The sequence below is a fragment of the Periophthalmus magnuspinnatus genome, chromosome 2, assembly GCF_009829125.3.
Source record: "Periophthalmus magnuspinnatus isolate fPerMag1 chromosome 2, fPerMag1.2.pri, whole genome shotgun sequence".
Taxonomy (NCBI): Eukaryota; Metazoa; Chordata; class Actinopteri; order Gobiiformes; family Gobiidae; genus Periophthalmus; species Periophthalmus magnuspinnatus.
In genome coordinates, this window is record NC_047127.1 from 18,802,672 (window position 1) to 18,826,958 (window position 24,287).

Sequence of the window (24,287 nt, forward strand, 5' to 3'; positions counted from 1 at the left end):
GTCTGCCAGACCCAGACGAGACATTAACATGTGTGAAGCTCTGTCTCCATCCCACAGGAAACTCGCTGTTGTTCTACCTGTCTAAGTGTGAAAGTTCATTATCATATGGGTGTGAAACAAAAGTCACTCTGCTTTGAAATGTATGTAGCATTGTCATTCTGGTATAAAATAGTCAGAGCTCAGATGCTCAGGGTGGGTGGTGGGTGGGTCGTTGGGTTGTTGAGACTTGGACTTAGAGGGAGAGGGGAAATGGGGGGAGGTCGGGCGGCTACCAGTCTGTGTCCAGGGCAGGCCAGGGCCCGGTCCTGTCTGTATCTGCTGTAACAAACAATAAACCTTTTTTTCCTGTATTGCAAAACTCACCGAGCTTTGTAAATGGATTACTTTTCTGTAATTTTTCCACAACACCATATTGTGGAAATAACGTCTCTATGGAGACAAGCAGGTGATAAACCGTACAACAGAAGTTACATTGTGCATCTTCAACTCTTACAGGAAGTAGACTTGTACAGATGTGTGTGAAATGTGATCATGTGACTCTTTTCTCTCACACACAACAGACTCACATACATCTGTACAGTCACACACGTCTGTACAGTCACACACATCTGTACAGTCACACACGTCTGTACAGTCACACACGTCTGTAAAACAGACTCACACACGTCTGTACAGTTACACACGTCTGTACAGTTACACACATCTGTACAACAGACTCACACACATCTGTACAGTTACACACGTCTGTACAGTCACACACATCTGTACAGTCACACACGTCTGTAAAACAGACTCACACACATCTGTACAGTTACACACGTCTGTACAGTCACACACATCTGTACAGTTACACACGTCTGTACAGTCACACACGTCTGTAAAACAGACTCACACACGTCTGTACAGTTACACACATCTGTACAGTTACACACGTCTGTACAGTTACACACGTCTGTACAGTCACACACGTCTGTAAAACAGACTCACACACGTCTGTACAGTTACACACATCTGTACAGTTACACACATCTGTACAGTCACACACATCTGTACAACAGACTCACACACATCTGTACAGTCACACACGTCTGTAAAACAGACTCACACACATCTGTACAGTTACACACGTCTGTACAGTCACACACATCTGTACAGTTACACACGTCTGTACAGTCACACACGTCTGTAAAACAGACTCACACACGTCTGTACAGTTACACACATCTGTACAGTTACACACGTCTGTACAGTCACACACATCTGTACAACAGACTCACACACATCTGTACAGTTACACACGTCTGTACAGTCACACACGTCTGTAAAACAGACTCACACACATCTGTACAGTTACACACATCTGTAGTTACACACGTCTGTACAGTCACACACATCTGTAAAACAGACTCACACACATCTGTACAGTCGCACACGTCTGTACAGTCGCACACGTCTGTACAGTCGCACACGTCTGTACAATCACACACGTCTGTACAGTCGCACACGTCTGTACAGTCGCACACGTCTGTACACTGTAACACTGATGTGACAGAAGCATTTGTTTCTGAATAAGATTTAGACTTTTAATACTGTCATAAAAACAAAGGCACAGATGTTTTTTTTCACAAAGTTTTTACAATTCATATTTTAAATTCAAAAATAGGTTTAGCACTTTTTTTTTGGTAAACCGGTCTCTATAATAAATGTGCAGTCTGACTTACACCCGGACTAGACCCGGACTAGACCCGGACTAGACCCGGACTAGACCAGGACTAGACCAGGACTGGACCAGGACTGGACCAGGACTAGACCAGGACTAGACCCGGATTAGACCAGGACTAGACCAGGACTAGACCAGGACTAGACCAGGACTAGACCCGGACTAGACCCGGACTAGACCAGGACTAGACCAGGACTTAATGGGAACCACTAAACAAATACTAAAAAATACCTAGTCAGTGCTATAAATTGTATCTTGCTTATTTGAGTTAAAATACAAAATGATTAGATAAAATCAACATTGAAAGAAATGAAAGGCACAGACTGGAACATTCTCAAGCATTAAAACACACAGGTGACAGTAAGGCTGTGTTCATGTTCAACAGGGGGTATAACTCAGTATTAACTCTGTATAACTTTGTATTATTCTGTATTACTCTGTATTATTCTGTATTTAATCTCAGGTGGACAGGCCCAGTGCTGACACAGATTACAGACGTGTTGTGTTTATAGTTACTCTGTGACAGTCTCAGGTTAAACTCGGGGGATTTAAGTGTAACTTTATTACTGGACTGTTTAGTATCACATGTTATTTTCGTATTTCAGTGTCGTTTAGTCACTGCAGTCCCACCACTTGGCAACTCCTCTTCCACAGTTGTATCTGGAGATCAGAGTCGTAGGAGATTTCAGCCGATCGCGTTTTTTCACCGTTGTAAAGATAAACTCCGCCCACTCCCTCCATTTGAGACGAGACTGCGGCGAATACGGCTGTGGAGGCGCCCTCTGCTGGTGTCTGCAGGTATATTATTCATATTATTTTATTATTATATTTGCTATTACATTTATTAATATAATGTGCATATTTAAATTCAGCTGACTTTGTGCATATAAGTGTTTAAACCAGGACTACATAAGATAAGTCCTACATCAGGAGACTCTGTACTTACCCTGAACAGTATTTTAGCCACAGGCTTTTTTAGCATCTGTGCTAAAGTCCACAGGTTATCGTATAGCGCTGTGTCCACCATCCCTGGGTCCACTGCGTTCACGGTGACCTGAGCGCCTGCAGAGGTCAGCTGCTCCTGGAGGCAGTACGTGAACAGGACCAGAGCCAGTTTAGACTGAGAGTACGCCCCATGAGAACTGTAACTGGATCTGAGAGACAGACGGGGATTAGGACCAAACCAGGACTAAGAGTACTGCTGCTGTTTAGGTTTTAGGCTTAGAAACCCTCCTCATCTTCCTCTGGTCGTACCTCCTGTTGAGGTCGTTCATGTCGATAACTCCGGCATAGTGCGTTGCTGACGACATGTTGACGATTCGTGCACATCGCCCCGCTTTCCCAGAATCCTTCAGGACGTCCAGGAGCAGGTTTGTCAACAGGAAGTGGCTCAGATAATTCAGACCAAAGTGAAGCTCAAAACCATCCTGGGTCTGACGCTCCGGGACGAGCATCGTACCGGCTACAAGAACAGAGAGAGGAGAGGAGGAGACAGAAGGAGAGGAGGAGGAGAAGAAGAAAAAGAGAGGAGGAGAGGAGAAAGAGGAGGAGGAGAGGAGAAAGAGGAGAAGGAGAGGAGAAAGAGGAGAAATTAAGAAAGCAAGAGAAACCATTTGGCCCTGGTCTGGCCTCAGTTTATTCATGGTTTGTTCCAGATTTAGTCTCAAACCAAGACTAAAACTAGGACTAAACCAGGAATAAACCAAAACTAAAACCAGGACTAAAACTAGGACTAAACCAGGAATAAACCAAAACTAAAACCAGGACTAAAACTAGGAGTAAACCAGGAGTAAAACCAGGACTAAACCAGAACTAAAACCAGGACTAAAACTAGGACTAAAACTAGGACTAAACCAGGACTAAAACTAGGACTAAACCAAAACTAAAACTAGGACTAAAACCAGGACTAAACCAGAACTAAAACCAGGACTAAAACTAGGACTAAACCAGGACTAAACAGGACTAAAACTAGGACTAAACCAAAACTAAAACTAGGACTAAAACTAGGACTAAACCAGGACTAAAACAGGTCTAAACCAGGTCCAACTTTACCGTTATTGACGAGCACATGCAGAGGGAGGCGTCTCTGTTTAAAGTTTTGGGTGAATTGCTGGATGGACTTCAGCGACGTCAAATCCAGGAAAATAAACTCGGCTAAAAACACAAATACTTTTATTAAAGACAATCTCAAATATTTAATGAAACCACAGAATCCAAAAGAGTTACTTAGAAACATATGGAACTACTTCACCACAGAGAGCAAAAATACACAACCACAAAAAATAAATACAAATAAAACAATCTACGAGCTACAGTGACATGTCACCTGCATATTTCCATGGAAACATGGTCAATGGTAAATGCTCACAATTTTAGATTTTACTTTTCCACCTAACTTTCCAGCACGTTACATCAAGGAACGACTCACAGATTTACACAGTGTACACACACACTGGGGCGAGGGGGGTTAAATGTCCTGCCCAAGGACACAACAACAGTATTCATCTGTGGGAACTGGTTCACTCTGTCAATGATGTTTATATCAAAAACAGGATTCAAACCAACTTTCAGATCAGAGGACAAATATGTGTGTGTGTGGAGATTACATACACACACACACCCACACACACCCACACACACACATTATATATATATATATATATATATATATATATATACACACACATACATACATACATACATACATATATACACACACATATACATATATATATACACACACACACCCATATACATATATATATATATATACATACATACACACCCCCCCACACCCCCCCACACCCCCGCACACACATACATATATAAATAAAAAGTATGTGCTTTCAGCTTAACTGAAGACTTAAATCAATTATTTCTTCTGGTTGTTTATCAAAGTTTATTTGAAAATGACTTAGCTTTTTTATTTCATTGTCAGATCAAACCCTTTTCTGTGGCACAATATTAAATTTAAACTGTCGCACACAGCTCCCTCCACTAGAGGGCGTCCAAACACCACTGTTAAACAGCAAACAACGAAGTTAAATCTGTCACTGGACAAATCTTGTAGGAGTGAAGACGTTTCGCTGCTCATCCAAGCCGCTTCTTCAGTTCTGGTCAGAATGCTGGTGACCACTGCCTTTAAATCTATCTGTTCTCATTGTTCTGGGACAATGAGAACAACAGCAGGGTCGGTGAGGGCTGAATAGGGTAGTTTCAGCTGAAACTGGAGACAATAGCTGTTTACAGTTTCAGTGTGGTTAGCCCCTCCCCTCAGATAGATTTAAAGGCAGTGGTCACCAGCATCTGACCAGAACTGAAGAAGAGACTTGGATGAGCAGCGAAACGTCTTCACTCCTACAAGATTTGTCCAGTTGACAGATTTAACTTCGTTGTTTGCTATGGATCAGACCTGGACGACTGAGGGTCTACACAGACAGTTAAACAGACGTGTACTGGTGCTTTTCTTCCACTAGAGGGCGTCCAAACACCACTGTTACACAGACATGCGATGATGCTTTTCCTCCACTAGAGGACGCCAGAGCACCATTTTGTTAAACAGAATTGGGAAATATTTTAAACTAATTTAACGCGTTAATATTTTTTATTGATTTATAAAAGACTATTTGGTTTACAAGGCTGTTCTCTCTCTCTCATCTGGTTCATCTTTATCCAGCCTGTTCCACTTAAACATATTTTAAATGAAACTGAGGTATTTTAACATGTGTTGAGGTGGGGGGTGGGAGTGTGTGTTGGGGTGGGGGGTTGTTTGGTTATGATTATTGATGTGTTGGGGTTGGGTTGTTGGGCTGTCGGGTGGCTGGGTGGGTTTGGTGGGTGGGACTGATTTTAATGCTTTGTAAAGCACTTTGTGTTACTTTTTTTTTGTATGAAAAGTGCTATATAAATAAAGTTTGATTTGATTTGATTTGATTAAAAGGCAGTGTGTCAGATGCCCTCCCATCCTCCTATATCCTTGTAGTGTTAGACTGAGATGAGGGCAGGTCAAAATGTGAATCTGCAGATGTTGTGTCAGATGCCCTGCCGTGTCAGATGTTGTGTTGTGTCAGATGTTGGGGTGTGTCAGATGCCCTGGTGTGTCAGATGCCCTGCCGTGTCAGATGTTGTTGTGTCAGATGCCCTGCCGTGTCAGATGTTGGGGTGTGTCAGATGCCCTGGTGTGTCAGATGTTGTTGTGTCAGATGCCCTGCCGTGTCAGATGTTGTGTTGTGTCAGATGCCCTGCCATGTCAGATGTTGTGTTGTGTCAGATGCCCTGCCATGTCAGATGTTGTGTTGTGTCAGATGTTGGGGTGTGTCAGATGCCCTGGTGTGTCAGATGCCCTGCCGTGTCAGATGTTGTTGTGTCAGATGCCCTGCCGTGTCAGATGTTGGGGTGTGTCAGATGCCCTGGTGTGTCAGATGCCCTGCCGTGTCAGATGTTGTGTTGTGTCAGATGCCCTGCCATGTCAGATGTTGTGTTGTGTCAGATGCCCTGCCATGTCAGATGTTGTGTTGTGTCAGATGCCCTGCCATGTCAGATGTTGTGTTGTGTCAGATGCCCTGCCATGTCAGATGTTGTGTTGTGTCAGATGCCCTGCCATGTCAGATGTTGTGTTGTGTCAGATGCCCTGCCAGATGTTGGATAAATAGTCGGAGAATAGATCTTGTCACTGATAAGTTGGATGGATGGTGGATGTTTCAGTCTCACCTTTTCCTCCGCTGTGGTTCTCTGCGTTGAGTTTGCTCGCAGCCTCTTGTCCCTCCTCTCTCTCATTTCCAACTGTCAAAATCAGCTTCAAATTTCAGCAACAAAACAACTCCACTATTAAAATGAATCTAAACTTAAAAGGGCAGATGACAGGTTAGACGACCCCTTGTTTAGAACAGGGACTATCTCCCAAACCCAGTCAAAATGAGACGAGATGAAAACCTGTCCTGGCGGCAAACATACATTATTAGAAATATATATTGACGGCTAAATCAAAACGGCAGAAGTCAATAATTGAAAATTATGAACCGTTTTGAAAAGTTGGACTTACAATTGTGATTTAATATATTTATTATATTTAATTCCATTGCATTTGTAGAATACCATCTGTAAGCTAGACCCCAAAAATGTATCTGCTTAATCTATTTCAAATGTTTAAATGCCCCCCAGGCCATTTTAACATAAACTTTACAAATGACTTAATTTTGACACTGAAAACTTGATAATGTGAAATAAATAACAAATAATTTCTTTAATCACAAACTTTATATTAAAGCAGGGATTACACAGATATATTAAAGGCTTTAATATAAAAAAATAGACCAACCTTTCACTCGTCTTCATTTAAAACAGAGCCCTGAGTGTCACCTGATCACTGAATATCCCACAACTTTTCTATTTTCTGACTTGTTATTTTGAATTGGCCTCTCTGATTGGTCAATTTAAACTGTTCAGCTCTGTGATTGGTTCTCCTGCTTTCTGAATGGTCCGTTCGTACCTATGATGACATGCATGCCCAGCCGGTGCAGTTGCCGAGCGGTCTCCAGGCCCATTCCTCTGGTTGCCCCGGTAACAATGGCGACTCTTCCGCTCTGAGACGGTAAGGCTGGAGAGAGAGTCACCACATCAGACTCACTGCACTGAGTTAAACAGGGGATAGAACCAACAACACGCTGTGAAATGTGCCTTTGCCCTTTGACCCTGTGGGATGGACCAGGGCCATCTACAGGACAGACGAGGTCTAAGTGTCCAGCCAGGGGCTGGTCCACACCAGCGGCTGACCCCATGAGTCTAGGTTACAGTCTCGTCTGCTCCTGCAGCAGCTCAGTCTGCCCACTTTAACCTCTGACCGCCGCTCACCCCTGCCCACTTTAACCTCTGACCGCTGCTCTGTGAGTATTGTGAAAGGTCTCACTGTGGCACTGGGTCATCACTGTGTTTCCTGGTGCAGTGACGGTGAAGCACTTTTAGGTCGGAGTTCTTTGAACAGAACAACAGACCAGGAGAAGTAGCACGTTCAGAATTTGGTCTCCAATTTTAGTCTCCATCAAATATCACAAGAAATACTGTATCACAAGATGCTTCAAGTGAAAACACTGTCCCGTCCATTCATTTAAATAGAGAACTACAGAAAAGCTTCGCCACTAAAACATATCAAATCAATTTGTGGCTCTTTTTAACAAATAAGTCTCCATCTTGAGCGATGTAACACAGAGGCCTGCTGCTCAAGGAGAACAATTTAGGGCCAACTTTCACAGAATCATGCAAAAATAAATAAGCAAAGATGGTTTCATTGTTTCAATCTTTACTCACAAAAATCAGTTTACAATGAACAGGTGAGAGCGTTAGCATAGCACAGAGAACACTTTTCAAATGAACTGACCTCTACATGGTTTCAAAACATTTCAAATTTGTACAATAAAGTTCAACACTTTCAGTAGGAGTTTTTACACTGCTTCATTTGAATAATGACATAATGGCTTGGCAGCATCTGTAGCTTTAGTGTCACTAGGCAACAATAAATAAAGAAGAGTTCAAATATAAAAAGTGTTCCACAATACAGAAGCATCCATTGGGGCATAGTCCTACAAAGTCTACATAAAAAATTATATTTGGATGTTTTATCATTACATTTTAAAGTTCAAATAAAATGTACAGTATGCATGGTTTTGGATGGAAGTTCAAATATTCAGTTTTTTTCAATGGTCAAAAGTCCTTAAACTGGCGTCAGATATGGACATGAGAATGTGAAGAAGACAATCTCACCAAATGGGATTTTTATGTGTTTGAGATATTAACTAGAATATAAATAAAGCTAGTTCTTTTTAGCCAAAACATCTACTTTGCATAATTGGGGAACCTCTTAAAAGTTCATTCATTGCCATCAATTTTAAAAATGTACAATATCCACGTATTTCAGACTCATGAAAAATGTGGACAGTTACCATAGCAATTAGCAACTCAAAACAACAATATTCCATCTCATGAATGACCAGATGTCCTTAAAATGGCGTCCATATGATAAAAAGACAAGTTAGACATATTGTTTTTTATTGGTTTATGTTTTGCCATTTTATTACAGTGGCTGTCCCAGAGTAGAATTTGCCTCCCAAACGTCCAGATCTTCCTCACATGGCTCTGGTTCGTAGTATCCTCTTGAGTTTTCATACAGGAATACTTGCTGATTGACCAAGGAAGGGTTAATACGATTTCTTTTACCGCACAGAACAGTACCAGACGAGCTGAATAGTCTATGGCAGGGGGCGCTAGTTGCAGGAACACACCAATATTTCTGCAGTAATTTGGGCAAAGTCGGAAACAGCGTAGCATGAGTGGACCACCACAGTAGAGGATCTTCATTTAAACCAAGCACGCGCTGCGATTTATAGTTACCGATTTCTTCCAAGACCTGCGAATTCAGCTCTTCTTGGCCTTGGTCAGATTCAGATTGACAGAAAATGGCCGCCAGCGGATTATCATGTGTTGATGTAGCTTGTTTTTTATTTGGGGGTTCGTCCGATTCAAAGGAGAAATCTTCCAGACACGCATTTTGCTTTTCGAGAATCGCTTTAGCTTCGTCAATCAAGTTCGACTCAACTTTTGCTCGGTCTTTATTCGACAAAAATGGCAACTTTTTGTACCTCGGGTCTAGGAAAGTGGCAATATTGAGAAACATTGCAATCTCCTGTTGTGAATTTTCAGAGTAAGTATTGGTCAAAACTTTAGCCACAACTTCTTTAATTAGACGGACCTCCTTCAATTCTCCATCTTTGGTTTTCAAGTTGTTGTTCAGCAGCATATGGAGCACGGGTTTTACCATGCTAATTGTTGGAAATTTGCAAGATGTAAACATATTAGCGACAACTCTGAACGGTTTAAGTACATCAATCAATCCTTCCAGAAGCGACCAGTTGGCGCGTGTAAAATTGAAAGGATGCCCGCTATCCTCATGCATTATTACAGCATTGATAGCCATTTGCTGATCTTTTAGCATCTGCAGCATCGCTAATGTCGCTAACCACGTTCCGCCTTTATCTGAGACTAGCGTCGCCAAAGGTAGCCCATACATCTGTTGCTTTTCACGCAATGTATACAAAACGGGTTCTTTGAAATGGTCTACTAGCTTGCGGCAACAACCCAGAAAGGTATCAACGCTTGGTAGCTGGAACGCTTCATCCATAGCGCGGTTTAACGTATGGCCAAGGCAAGGCATTTCTACGGACATCTCCAAAAGTGAGCAGGCCTTTACTATATCTACTGATCCATTCGTAGTTGCGCCGCTAACTTTATGCGTTATGCCCCATTCCACAAAGGTTTCGTACATTTCTCTCGTGATATTCTCCGCGGTATTGTCTTCTTGCACTTCAAATGTTTTGAGGCATTTGTTCACCATTGAAAATCCACTGGTCATATTGCAATTCACGGCATGGATCGATAAAGAAATGTACGTTCGGTTTTGAGTCAAACTTTGCCACAAATCCGTAGAGATTCCGCAGTAAACGACATTCGCCAGCTCAGAGAAGACTTCATTACGAATTCGGCAGTACATTTGAGGCACCATTTTGAGCGCCAAGTCGGATTTGCTAGGTAGGCTAAAGCTAGAATCTACAGTTGTCATCAGGGATTTAAACGTTGGTTCTTCCACGATTGAAACTGGATACAAGCCTTCGCAGATAAAGTTAAGAATAGCTAAACTTAAGTCATTATGTCTGCAGTTGTTGGAAAGATTTTGTTGCATGTTTTGATTATAAGGCTGTGCGACTTGGAGAATTAGCGGTTCAGTTTTGATTTTCGTATACGCAGTGACAAAGGCTTCTCGCATTTGGTCGGTATTGCTTTTAAGTAGTTCCCCGTATTCTACAGGATGGTTTTTCTCAAGATGATAAGCCAGATTTGACGTGTTTCCAGAGTACGCGATCTGGGTCATGCAAACTCGGCAGTAGATCCGTTTCCAGTGTAAAATGCATCCGTCAGCATCCGTGTCGAATCCAAAATATTTCCAAACTTTGCTTTTGGCGCGAGGATGAGCCACGAGGTTTAGCCCAGAGCCAGACGGTCCGGACTTGCCCTCCATGGTTGGGTTTGGATCCAAGATCTGGTCTGTTTTGAGTCTTGGTTTAGATGTGGGTTGAGATCCTAGTTTAGTTTAGGTTTAGATTGTGTTAATTCTCGTTTAAATCTTGATCTGGACCTTGGTCTTGATCTCGTTGCTTGGTTTAGATGTTGGTTGGTTGAGATCCTAGTTTGATCCTATTGTAGATGTTTGTTTGCTTTTAAATCCTGGTTTAGATCTTGGTCTGGACCTCGGTTTTGATCTTTTGGTTCAGATCCTTGCTTTGGATTCTGGTTCAGTTAGAAATCCACTTCTGTTAGTGAAAACCTGACAGGGATAGTGAGATAGATATTGGTATAAATACACACTGACTTAAAGGAGCACTATGTAACTTTTCTGTCGGACAGTGTGCCACCTGCTTGACAAATGGAAAGTTTCTGCACTATGGCATTAAACTCGTATCTTACATTTCTTTTCAATTATGAGCTTACTTGGCTGTCTGTCTCCATGGAGAAAGATCAGTTTAATGTCCTACTGTGAAATAAAGTAATGGCAGACTCTCCACCAGAAAAGTTACACAGTGCAGCTTTAATTAACAAAGTGATGCCAACAGCAATTCAGGAAAGCTTAGGTCAGATTTATAAGAAATCTGTTCATTGTTTTTTCCTGTAATAAAACATTGATTCACAAGTCGACTTTATACTAGCTGCCATTCTATGCAACTGTCCAACTTACAAGTCTATTTATTAGGCTACATTTCATTACTTTATGCAAATATACTTTATACAAATATTCATAGTTTCGCAGATTTTTTTGGTGCAATTTTGCATGCTTTTGTTTTACAGTACATGAACGTGCATTGTGTTCTGCGTCCTGATTGGCTGAGGGACGTGCCGTGTCTCCTGTACAGTACAGAATGTGTTCAGTCAAATTCACATAAATGTTGGATCGCAGTGTGATCCGACAAAGGCGCCTACACCTGCCCCCAAAAGGCTGAGGAAGATGCTAATCATCACAGAAAAAGTTACGCGGCTGTAGGGGGCGCCATTATGGAATAAACTAATCTTCGGTTCGTCACATGAAGAAGGAGGAAAATAACAAGGACGACAGCAGCAATAAGCTTTAACAAGGATGTAAAAAGGGTTGTAACTTCAACAAGGCCATTGTAAGGATGAAAAAGAACATTACAAGACAATACAGCGGAGCGACGCCAGGACGAAGAGGCGCGGTCAGAGGAACTATGAAATACACCTGAGTCACTATTAATCAATTCTTATGTGTCCAACCTCATAGATTGATCATTAAAATTGAATTTGTTACAGTATTTCGAAAAGCTGTCATTTTTATTTACAGTACAGTAGAGTATTTGGTTTTGTTCTATAATATTGTGCTTATTTTTTTAAAATCTATGAATCTATGAACTTTGAGAGAGTTTAAACAAGAGAGAAATGTGAGAAAACGTTAATGCCTGACTGAGAAAAGTGTATAAAGTGTGTGGTGAGGGGTTTTACAACCTTAAAATATATATGTAATAATTGTAAAAAATAAAGTTTCCTATTTCGCGGATTTCACGGGTTATTTTTGGAAACCAACCCCCGCAAAAAATGAAGGAACACTGTATAGAACAATCAGCACTCTGTTTGGCTGAGATTTCTTCTAATCTCTCCAAGAATGTCACAGATTTAGCTTTGAATAAGGAGATTTCAGACATACTTTATAGAATAAATTTCACTTTCACTGGAAAAAAATCACTAAAAATACTAGAAAACAAAGCAGCAGTGTAATTTAATGTTTAGTAACTGAAGAAATATTGGAAATAATGGTAGAAAACACTGAGACCTTCAGGGGATAATAAACTTTGAATTACAACAGTGATCATTTCAACAGCTGCCCTTTTTACTAAAAACCTCAAATGAACGCAGTACTGTGAAGAGTTTATATCACAGACATTATTTACTAAACTATATAGGTCAATCGGCCTATTTTAAAAGAACTATATAGTTCAACATTTACTATTTAAAAATCCTGTCCAAATCACAGACAGAGCGTCCATTTGATTCTTGTGCTTATTAGAAAAAAGTAAAAGCTCTTTTAAAGGTGCGTAACTTTTCTAGTGGACAGTCCCCCGTCAACACTTGTCTTCATGGTATGTACTGGTTTTGCCTGAAATGTTCCCTTGTATGGCATTAAATCGCTCTCTCCACAGATTTGACATGTCTATGACCCCCCCTTGCTGAGGGTAGTTTCCTCCTCTCCCCTCTTACTGTCCCCCTCTCTCCTTGTATTAACTCTTTATTTAAAAAGTGCAAATTATGGTAAAACCTGTTTATATATCAGAATGTGTACAGTATCCACACAGTTCATCATAATAACACAGTTCTTGAATTTATGATTAGGGATCGTCACAACTACCTTCAAAGGATAGTTCTAATTTCCATCTACCAGACCAAACTGAGAGTATCACCTCTGGACATGTCACCTCTGGACGTGTCACCTCTGGACATGTCACCTCTGGACATGTCACCTCTGGACATGTCACCTCTGGACATGTCACCTCTGGACATGTCACCTGGCCTGTGGCGTCCCCCGCTTGTCTCCATGGAGATGGACTTTAGTGCCATAATGTGAATCATTCCAGGTAACGCTATAACATCTGCATGGTGGCAGCCCTTCCACCGGAAAAGTGACATAGTATAGCTTTAACTTGGACTTAAGCTGTAGATCTGTGTAAGTCTCATGAGCAAAAACACATCAAACTTCAAGAAGACAATTCAATAAATGTCAAAGCTGTTAATCGAATTTAATAGTCTTTAGAGTGAAGAGTGGCCTTGTGCTTTAATTTGAACTTCAATGGTTCAAAGACATGTGACATTTTGGGTTAAACATCTCAAAATAAAGACTCGTTTTACTGGATGTAAAGAATCATGATCAAAACAGTGACACGTTTGTCTCTGGATAAAAACACAAACCCGGAGTCACTGGGTCTATTTACATCTCTGTTACTGTGTAATTTAGTAGATACAAACTGTCAAATGTACAGGACAAACCGCGGCTAAAGTCATAGTTTTAGATGTGCTGAATGCAGCTCATGTGTAAAAAGAGGAAATGTAAAGCCTGGACAGGGCTCAGGCTCAGCGCTGCGCAACAACGCGTCTGTTTTTAGCACAAAATGCAGCACAAAAACAGTTGAGCTGAACTCTCACCTGGCATCGTGAAGGATTTATGGAACATCTGGTACCACAGGACTTTCATGCCGCAAAGGTAGAGCCGGAGCAACGGAACCAGAACCTCCATCAGCCACATTCTGCAGCGGCGTGTCACGCTCAAATGTGTCCGGGCGGAGAGTTAACAGAGAGTGACGAGCAGACAGGGGAACAAGGGCTTTAGCTGAGGGAAGAAAGGTTCCGCCCTCTGACATTGTCGTCATAAGAGGATTTGGAAAAATTGTGGGGTTAAAAGTGGACTAAATGAAACTATTGTATACATGAGACTATATATATATATATATATATATATATATATATATATATATATATATATATATATATACACACACACACACACACACACACACACACACACACACACACACACACACAATGCACTGGTAACTCATTCACGCACAGCAGCCTATATTCTCATAAGAATACGACTTTCTTCTCGTAATATTCCGACTTTTTTTCTTGTAATATTAGGACTTTTTTTCTCATAGCGCCCGCATAATTTTTTTTATTTAAGTGACCCTTATACTCCGTTGCAAGCAGGTGGCAGAGGCTACCAGAAAAGTTACACAGTGCACTTTTTTAAATTTGCAAGTTATATATTTCCATATTGTGTAATGGAAATCCTATGTAATCCTTTAATATGGAGGCAGGCCTGAGGTTCTCTGACATCACAGACAAATCCAGTGATGCACAAACACAGATACACACACACTGGGGCAATTTGGGGTTATGCACAGTTATATGTAGATGTATACAGACTTAAGCAGATGTATATAGACTTATATAGACTTGTAAATGTATAAAGACTTATGTTAGTATAGGACTTTGCATGTCCAAAGTTACATGAAGTCATCCAAAACCCCTTTTGCATTTATTTACTGTAGTTTAATGTGGTGTACTGTATTTACATTTGAACATATTTCACTGTAGTAGAATTGTAGCAGTAGCAGTAGTAGCAATAGAAGTAGCAGTAGCAAAAAGAGTAGTAGTAGTAGTAGTAGTAATAGTAGTAGTAGTAGTTATAGTAGAGGTAGTAATAGTTGTTGTAGCAGTAGTATTAGTGATATCATGACCTATATTTAGAAAATGACATCACTGTTTTGCACATGATCAGAGTGAATTACACAGATTAAAACATGGATTTTCCGTGCACTTGGTCTGGAATTTCTGGGGAAAATCCAGTGATGTTTTCCTAGAGTATAATAATTGTATACAGTATATAACTGTGTATTTGTACTGACAACAACAAACATCTCCATGAAGTACTTTATGTACTTTATATACTTAATATGTTTGAATGCACATTATTGTAGTGCATCTTTAGACCCAGTTTAGACTCACGTTTTAGTCCTGGTTTAGGCCTTGTTTAGTCCTGAATTAGTCCTGGTTTAGACCTGCTTTAGGGCCTGGTTAGAAGGTGTCATGTGCTCTGTAAGTGTCAGGATGACATAATGGCTCAGTGTTGTTGAATGTTACATGTTTAAAGTGCACACACAGAATGCAACAATTCTGCCTCAGCTGCCCCAGGACAGGTCTGGCTCAATCCTGATTTAGTCACAGGTGAGTCCTCCTTCAGTCCTGGTTCAGATCCATTGTTTTTAATTCTGGTTCAGTCCTGGTTTAGTACTGGTTATGTCCTGGGATAGTCCTGTTTTAGTCATTGGTTAGTCCTGGGTTAGTATTGGTTTAGTCCTAGTTTATTCCTAGTTAAGTCCTGGTTTAGTCCTGGGTTAGTCCTGGTTTGGTCCTGCTGTAGTCCTGGGTTAGTCGTAGCTTAGTCCCGGGTTAGTCCTAGTTTAGTCCTGGTTTAATACTGATTTAGCACTGGTTTAGTCTTGGATTAGTCCTGATTCAGTCCTGGTTTGATCCCAGTTTAGTACAGGGATTGTCCTGGTTTAGTCTTGGGTTAGCCCTAGGTTAGCCCTGGTTTGGTCCTAGGTAAGTCCTGGTTTAGTAATGGGTTAGTTCTTCATTAGTCCTGGTTTAGTCCTAGCTTAGTCATGGTTTAGTCCTGGTTTAGTCCTTGTTTAGTCCTGGTTTAGTCCTGGGTTAGTCCTTGTTTAGTCCTGGTTTAGTCCCGGGTTAGTGCTGGTGTAGTCCTGGGTTAGTCCTGGTTTAGTCCCGGGTTAGTCCTGGTTTAGTCCTGGGTTAGTCCTGGTTTGATACTGGTTTAGTCCTGGGTTAGTCTTGGTTTAGTCCTGGTTTAGTCCAGGGATTGTCCTGGTTTAGTCTTGGATTAGTCCTACGTTAGTCCTGGTTTGTATCTAGGTAAGTCCTGGCTTAGTCCTGGCTTAGTCCTGGCTTAGTCCTGGGTTGGTTCTCATTTAGTCCTGGGTTAGTCCTTGTTTAGTCCTGGGTTAGTCCTTGTTTAGTCCTGGCTTAATCATGGGTTAGTTCTGGGTTAGACCTGGGTTAGTCCTGGTTTAGTCCTGGGTTAGGCCTTGTTTAGTCTTGGTTTAGTCCTGGGTTTGTTCTGGGTTTGTCCTGGGTTAGTTTTTGTTTAGTCCCGGTTTAGTCCTGGTTTAGTCCTGGTTTAGTCCTGGTTTAGTCCTGGCATAGTCATGGTTTAGTCCTGGGTTAGTCCTGACTCAGTCATGGTTTAGTCCTGGGTTAGTCCTTGTTTAGTCTTGGTTTAGTCCTGGGTTAGTCATGGTTTAGTCCTGGGTTAGTACTGGGTTAGTCCTTGTTTAGTCCTGGGTTAGTCCTTGTTTAGTCCTGGGTTAGTCTTGGGTTAGTCCTTGTTTAGTCCTGGGTTAATCTTGGTTTAGTCCTGGGTTTGTGCTGGTTTAATCATGGATTAGTCCTGGGTTCGTACTGGTTCAGTCCTTGTTTAGTCCTGGCTTAGTCCTTGTTTAGTCCTGGGTTAATCCTGGGTTAGTCCTGGTTTAGTCCTGGGTTAGTCCTGCTTAATTCCTGGTTTAGTCCTGGTTTAGTCCTGGTTTAGTCCTGGTTTAGTCCTGGGTTAGTCCTGGTTTAGTCCTGGGTTAGTCCTGTTTTAATCCTGGTTTAGTGCCGGTTTAGTCATGGTTTAGTCCTGGGTTAGTCTTGGTTTAGTCCTGGGTTTGTGCTGGTTTAATCATGGATTAGACCTGGGTTAGTCCTGGGTTAATCCTGGGTTAGTCATGGTTTAGTCCTGGTTTAGTGCTGGTTTAGTCCTGGGTTAATCATGGTTTAGTCCTGGGTTAGTCCTGGTTTAGTCCTGGTTTAGTCCTGGCATAGTCATGGTTTAATAATAATAATAATAATAATAATAATAATAATACATTTTATTTATAGGGCGCCTTTCTGGGCACTCAAGGTCACCTTACAATACAATATATATATATACAGACAGTTAAAATCAACATTTATGAACATACAGTTAAAAACATTCAGATAAAAAACATTGAAAAAGGACAGGGCAGGTGTGGATTATAAAGAATATGTCAGTCTGAACACGTGGGTTTAAATTTGGATTTGAAGTGTGAGAGTGTGTCAGTGTTGCGGAGGTCAGGGGGGAGGTCAGGGGGGAGGTCAGGGGGGAGGTCAGGGGGGAGGTCAGGGGGGAGGTCAGGGGGGAGAGAGTTCCAGAGCTGGGGAGCAGAGCGGCTGAAGGCCCTGCTCCCCACGGTGACGAGCCGGGCTGAGGGAACAGAGAGATGGAGAGAGGAAGAGGAGCGGAGAGAGTGAGGGGGTGTGGCAATATGGAGGAGGTCTGAGAGGTGTGGAGGTGCAAGGTTATGGATGGCTCTGAATGTGTGGAGCAGGATTTTATATTGGATGAGGTGTGAGATGGGGAGCCAGTGAAGTTGCTGTAGGATGGGTGTGATGTGGTTGATGAAGGGGTGTGTGTGATGATGCGAGCTGCTGAATTCTGAACCAGCTGAAGTTTATGGAGTGTTTTTTGTGGGAGACCAAAGAGAAGAGAATTGCAGTAATCAGTTTCAGTTTTATTGCTATTGAGTTTGAGAAAATTGGAGGTGAACCAGGATTTGACTTCATTGATACAGATAAGAAGGGATGATGGAGGGAGGGATGAGTTTGGTTTGAGAGGTAGAGCTGGGTGTCATCTGCATAGCAGTGGAAGTGAATGTGGTGTTTCTGGAAAATGTGACCAAGGGGGAGGAGATAGATGATGAATAGGAGGGGACCGAGGACAGAACCCTGGGGAACACCTGTGGAGATAGAGACTGGATGAGAAGTGAAAGATTTGAGCTGAATAAACTGAGTGCAGTCAGAAAGATAAGATTGAAACCAGGTGAGGGCTGTGCCAGTGATGCCAATAGAAGAGAGTCTGTTCAGGAGGATGGAATGAGAAATGGCGTCAAAGGCCGAGCTTAGGTCAAGCAGAAGGAGGATGGATACTAAACCAGAGTCAGCAGAGAGAAGAATGTCATTAGTGATTTTGAGTAGAGTCGTTTCAGTGCTGTGGAGAGGACGGAAGCCAGATTGGAATTGTTCATACAGGTTATTGGAGCACAGGTGAGAGTGAAGTTGAGCAGAAATTGTTTTTTCAAGGATTTTTTAGATGAATGGGAGATTAGAAATGGGACGGAAATGATTGAGGTCAGTGGGATCAGAGCCAGGTTTTTTGAGGATAGGAGTGACAGCAGCAGTTTTCAGAGGAGAGGGAACAGTTCCAGAGGTGAGGGAAGCATGGATTATGTTAGTGATGAGAGGAGCCAGAGATGGAAGAGTAGCTTTAACGAGGACTGTGGGTAGAGGGTCAAGCTGACAGGAGGAAGTTTTAGATTTTTGAATAAGGATGGAGATTTGATTGACAGAGGGCAGAGTGAATGAAGACAAAAGGAGAGGTAAAGGCAGGAGGAGATATAGTGAAAGGTAAAGTTATAGCAGAGGACGGGGTTAACTGTTGGTGGATAAGTTTGATTTTTGTGGTGAAGAATGAAGCCAGTGTATTGCAAAAGTCAGATGAATAAAGATGAGCTGGGAGAGAGTCAGGTGGTTTAGTGATGTCACTGATGAGAGAAAAAAGAGCTTTGGAATTTCCTTCATTTGAACTGATTAAACCAGAGTAGTAAGTGGATTTGGTTTTGGAAATGCAGTCCTTATAGTGGAGAATGTGACTTGTGTACAAGTCTTTATGAATAGTTAGTCCAGTTTTATTGTAAAGTCTTTCAAGTTGGCGGCCTTTTGCTTTTAACTGTCTGAGAGTGGGGGTGTACCAGGGTGCAGAGTGAGTGAATGAGACAGACAATAGTGACCTCTTAATCATGAAAACCAGGTACTAGAAGTTAATGTGTCATTAGTTTGTAACTGTTATATATATTTCACAAGAACTATTCCACTGAAAAAAGTGCATTGAACACAAAGGAGGAGCCCTCGTCACCACCAGCTCTGTGGGAACAAACACAAGACACAAGAAGAGTGGGAGCAGAAAACACAATATCTGATCCCTAACATTTTATTTATGTTTTTTTGTTTGCTTGCTTCACACTAAAACACAAGAACCACACTATTTACATGCTATTTACAACAGAAATCACAGAATGATCACTAATACACACAGCACTATACTTAACATCAGGCATATTTTTGCAGATTTCTTAAATTTTTTTTGTTTCACACTAAAACACAAGAATCACACTATTTACAACAAAACACTTATGTATATTATGATACAGTGTCATAGTTAGTTGGCATCTGTGGAGTCAGAAATGACAGAAAACGGGACATGGATGATCTGAGGGCCCCTGCAATAGCAGGAGGACCTTAGCTGATGAGCAGGGAGGACCTTAGCACGATGAGCAGGGAGGACCTTAGCACGATGAGCAGAGAGGACCTTAGCACGATGAGCAGAGAGGACCTTAGCACGATGAGCAGAGAGGACCTTAGCACGATGAGCAGGGAGGACCTTAGCACGATGAGCAGGGAGGACCTTAGCACGATGAGCAGGGAGGACCTTAGCACGATGAGCAGAGAGGACCTTAGCACGATGAGCAGAGAGGACCTTAGCACGATGAGCAGAGAGGACCTTAGCACGATGAGCAGAGAGGACCTTAGCACGATGAGCAGGGAGGACCTTAGCACGATGAGCAGGGAGGACCTTAGCACGATGAGCAGGGAGGACCTTAGCACGATGAGCAGGGAGGACCTTAGCACGATGAGCAGAGAGGACCTTAGCACGATGAGCAGAGAGGACCCTAGCACGATGAGCAGAGAGGACCTTAGCACGATGAGCAGGGAGGACCTTAGCACGATGAGCAGGGAGGACCTTAGCACGATGAGCAGGGAGGACCTTAGCACGATGAGCAGGGAGGACCTTAGCAGGAGGAGCAACGGGGGCCTTAGCAAGACGAATACGGAGCAGCTTAGCAAGAGTAGAGAGGCGCATAGCACAAGCAACACGGAGGGGCGTAGCCGTAGCGGTGGGAAGGGGCCTGGCGGGAGCAGTGGAGGTGGGCATGGCGGGGGTAGCGGGGAGGGGCATAGCGGGGGTAGCGGGGAGGGGCACGGTGGGGGTAGGCAAGGCGGAGGCGTGTGTGTGCATTTGTGTAAATGTGTATGTCTGTATGTGCAAGAGTGTGTGAGGACTTAGCTCCTGATGTGAGGACGTGTGCAGGAGGTCTGGACGTCCGGAGCAGAGCTGGGCTTTGTCTCACACAGATCTGTGGAGAGAAACATTTGTGTCAGACACTGATGCTACAAACATACAAGAATACAGCAAACCCAACAGAAGGAACCAAAATGACAAAACTGTAGAGACCAAAACGCTTCTCACGTTGGTTTCTAAAATTTCAGTTTATGCCAAAAGCTGAACGCACATGGCAAAACAGCAATTGTTGAGCTCTTTGCATACATGTTAAATTAGAAGATACTGTTTTGTTATGTTTTAATAAACCCAAATGCATGTGAATGTTTTGAAATAATACATTGGTAGTTGGCTTAACCCAGTTATTCTGGCCTCTCAGTGTCTAACATGTCTGCAGTACTAGATCAACAGTGATTTTGATCAACAGTATTTTGATTATTTATCTAACTCTAATGTATTACCCTGAACTAATATAGTGAATTTGTCATGTTTTAGGTCAACTATATTTGCAGAGTGAAGACATGTTACAGTGCTTTTATGCACAGGGGTACCCAGTACCTGCAAAGAAACTGCATTCAGCGCATCCTCACAGCGCTTGCGAGTGGAGCACTGGTTTTGTCACGCGCACAATACTGACCTTTGAAGTGAGTAGGTCAAAGTTCACCTTAACTTATCTAAACTTCACGTATAATGAACATATGTTTAAGATATTGTCATTTTGAAATCTATATAAACGCAAGGGTGATTAAAAAAAAAAAATCAACAGAATAAAATTAAATTTTAGATGCAGCTCATTAGTGAGTTGTGCTATTGCGTCATCTATAACAGCCTGTAAAATATGATCTATAACAATTTAGCAGTTTTAGTTTTTTTAAGCAAACTAAGATTACATTTAGTTATCACAGGATTACTGTCACTACTAACTGCTTTTAGTCCACTTTCTTCCAGACTACTGCTCTTTGCTCCAGTAGGCCCAGGTGAAAGTGGCGCAGATACATGCCCCAGAATGGAATCAATATGATCAGGATAATAAATAAACATAAATCAGAAATAATAGTACCATACAGTGAATAGATAAGAGGATTAGAGCAGTGACTCACGGGGTCAGGCCCTCTCCCAAAATTAGACAAGTGCATTCATCCGCTGATAGCTAACCTGTCCAGACTTCTTATATACGTTTATTTTTTAAAAATAGTTCTGTTGAAGCATGGTTGAAAAGCAATGTCTGACTTTCATTGGTAAAATTTCATAGAATTTTTATTAGGCCCGAGCCCATACAGGGCGTAGGGCCTATTGCTTCCGCAACGATGAGTGCATGCACCGCACCGTGCACAGACTCCTGTATCCTAGCAACCCATGCCGTAGGCATGGGACATGCATATTTGTTCTTGCTAGCATGTCAGGTTCGCCCATTGACTCAATGTTGACGCACGCAGCGCAAAGCGCTCATGTCCCCAAACACACTCCTGACATCGAGCCCTATCCAAGCCCCCATGCCACAGGCATGGGCCATCTTTATTACTGCTTAAATGAATGGAAGTCAATGGGAGGTCAGTGGCGGACCCCGGACATCATTGACCCCACGGTGACGTGGGGAAGGTTGAGAGCTTTCAAAAAACGTATAATATGCCATTCTAATGTTATCGGATATATTGTTTTTGCTAAAAATATAATTTTTATTTCTTCCTGTTCTGCTCTTTGAGCAGGAATTTGACCCCATGAACATATTCGAAAACTCACCAAATTTTGCTCAAAATTCAGGTCTAGCGAAAAATGTATTTTTTTATGTGTTGCATCATTGGGCATAAAAAAATGGCGCGACAGCGCCCCCTGCAAAAGTCAAAATACATTGCGTCAATGGGAGACGTCCCGACGTTAACTTTGCCGTAGAGCCAGGAAATTCCGTACATGCATTGTTCTTGTTTACTACTTCATTTTTGTGATTTTATGAGCTCCAAATGCAGTTTTAATTAGTCCCTTGCCTGGACAATTCTCATCTGTCAGCTCAGGCCTTCAAAGTGGATTTCTACTGATACTTTGCAGCTGATCTTATAAACATTCCTTGGTTGGTGTGGTGCTAACAGTGGGCATGCTCTGTCTGAGGCTTTGTTAGACTTTGACCGGAGCTTTATTTTAACACAATCTGAACAGAAAGAGCTGACAGAACTACAACAGGTGAAAAAGAACAAAATGCCCCATTTTTTTTTTGTTTTTTTTAATATTGATCATATATGAACATCTACTTATGAAGTCATTAGAATATTTCACAGATTATAATTTGAATACAGATGTACTAAAGCGAACACATGCAGCTCATTTGTATTGGGCCGTGCAGAGAGGCCTTGGACAGCACTTCCTCTGGGGGCTTAAAATAAAAATATAAAATAAATAAATAAATAAATAAAATAAAAGTAAATAATAATTTACAATGGCTGCCTTGCTACATTAAAGGGGCCCTTTAAACGATACGATAAATAAGGCTACATTTTCAACGCAGTCTTCAACAAATAATGATAAGGATCAACATTTGTGGATCCTAAGTTTTGATTTCTTCTTCCAAAATCTGAATCTTCCACAGAGTTGCACAGGCCCCTGCAACTCCATCTGAAACTATGACATCAGATTTTAGAATGTGGTGAACACAGCTTATTTATAAAAAAGGTTCAACGTTTGTGAATCATAAGTTTGTATATTTCTTTCTCCCATAGTTTTATAGGCCCCTGCCCTCCATCTGAAACATGCAACAGCAAGTGAATTCAACTAGATTTATTAAAGATTACAAGAACAAATGCATTTATGTCCAAAGGATCATGTTTGGAATCTTTATTTTTCACAAATAATATAGTAATTATAGATTATAGGTATCGTTTTTGTCTTTTGGACTAAAGGAGCATTATGTAGAAATAAGGAAACTCAATTCAGTGTTACATTTTCTTACTTTTCTTTTTTCTTTTTTTTTCCTTTTTTTTTTTTTGAGCTTCTAACAGAAATATAAAGATTTTGAGCAGCTGAAAAAGTGTGTATTTATATAACTTATATTTATCAGGAGAGTTGAAGTTCCTACAAATAATGAAAAAAGTCATTTTAAAAGCTGTAAATGAAGAAGGCCTGGTAAATGATGTCCAGACATTTCATTTTGGTTGTTATCCATGGGTTTAATTAGAAGTGTTACCATAGTGATTAACAGTTTAAAACAAAATATTTAACTTTTGAATGAGGAAAAAGTTTTTCAGGAAAAAGAAAGACACCAACAACAAATACAAATTAGATTTAGGTTTACTCAATTGTTTTAATTTGGTTGTATTTTCAGGTTCACCCCTCTCATTCAGATTTTAGTTTATTTTATCTCCATAACGAAACAACTCTAGTTCAAGCTCAGTGCATTGTGGGATTTGCACTGAACAACTAAAGGCATTTCTTAGAAGATAAATGAGTAATCCAAATGCGAGGGGTTTAAAATGAAAGTTACTCAATTAGTCCGGGACTAATTAGTCCAAGACTAATTGGGGGGGGGGGGGGAGAAGGGGGGCAGGAGGTAGGGGAGGGGAGAAGGGGGAGGGGAGAGGGGGAGAAGGGGGCAAGGGGTGGGGGGGGAGGTGGGAGAAGGGGGGGGGGGGGGGGGCTTAATCATAATCACCTCACCCTTAAGGGGGAGAGGACTTCCTCAGAAATCTGATAAAGCGAACTGGTAGAGAGTCCCGTGTCTTTTTCTGTATGTGAATTTTTAACAACTCCACAACCCTGGCGTCGAACCTACTATTTTTGTCC

The 24,287-nt window shown here is 41.6% G+C and overlaps 2 protein-coding genes across 2 annotated transcripts; both read right to left on the bottom strand.

Annotated features, from left to right (window-relative positions):
- Positions 1–1,564: 1,564 nt before the first annotated feature.
- On the bottom strand, positions 1,565–14,082 carry dhrsx (dehydrogenase/reductase (SDR family) X-linked). The gene is made up of 7 exons (XM_033978563.2): positions 13,967–14,082; positions 7,209–7,316; positions 6,431–6,502; positions 3,773–3,874; positions 2,975–3,182; positions 2,667–2,874; positions 1,565–2,512 (listed from the first exon to the last, which is right to left on the bottom strand). The coding sequence occupies exons 1-7, from the start codon at positions 14,064–14,066 to the stop codon at positions 2,336–2,338; spliced, it is 975 nt and encodes a 324-aa protein (XP_033834454.1). The 5' UTR covers positions 14,067–14,082; the 3' UTR covers positions 1,565–2,335.
- Positions 8,727–10,842, bottom strand: LOC117381546 (E3 SUMO-protein ligase ZBED1-like). Its single transcript, XM_033978532.2, has one exon. The coding sequence runs from the start codon at positions 10,782–10,784 to the stop codon at positions 8,787–8,789; it is 1,998 nt and encodes a 665-aa protein (XP_033834423.1). The 5' UTR covers positions 10,785–10,842; the 3' UTR covers positions 8,727–8,786.
- Positions 14,083–24,287: the final 10,205 nt, after the last annotated feature.

What these genes read in the sequence shown, in the direction of transcription:
- dhrsx (XM_033978563.2), bottom strand. Translation starts at nt 14,066, where the DNA reads ATGTGGCTGATGGAGGTTCTGGTTCCGTTGCTCCGGCTCTACCTTTGC. An exon ending in GAACCACAGCGGAGGAAAAG is followed by an intron (nt 3,875 to 6,430) that starts GTGAGACTGAAA and finishes TTGTGTTTTTAG; the next exon opens with CCGAGTTTATTTTCCTGGAT. An exon ending in ATGAACGACCTCAACAGGAG is followed by an intron (nt 2,875 to 2,974) that starts GTACGACCAGAG and finishes TCTGTCTCTCAG; the next exon opens with ATCCAGTTACAGTTCTCATG.
- LOC117381546 (XM_033978532.2), bottom strand. Translation starts at nt 10,784, where the DNA reads ATGGAGGGCAAGTCCGGACCGTCTGGCTCTGGGCTAAACCTCGTGGCT.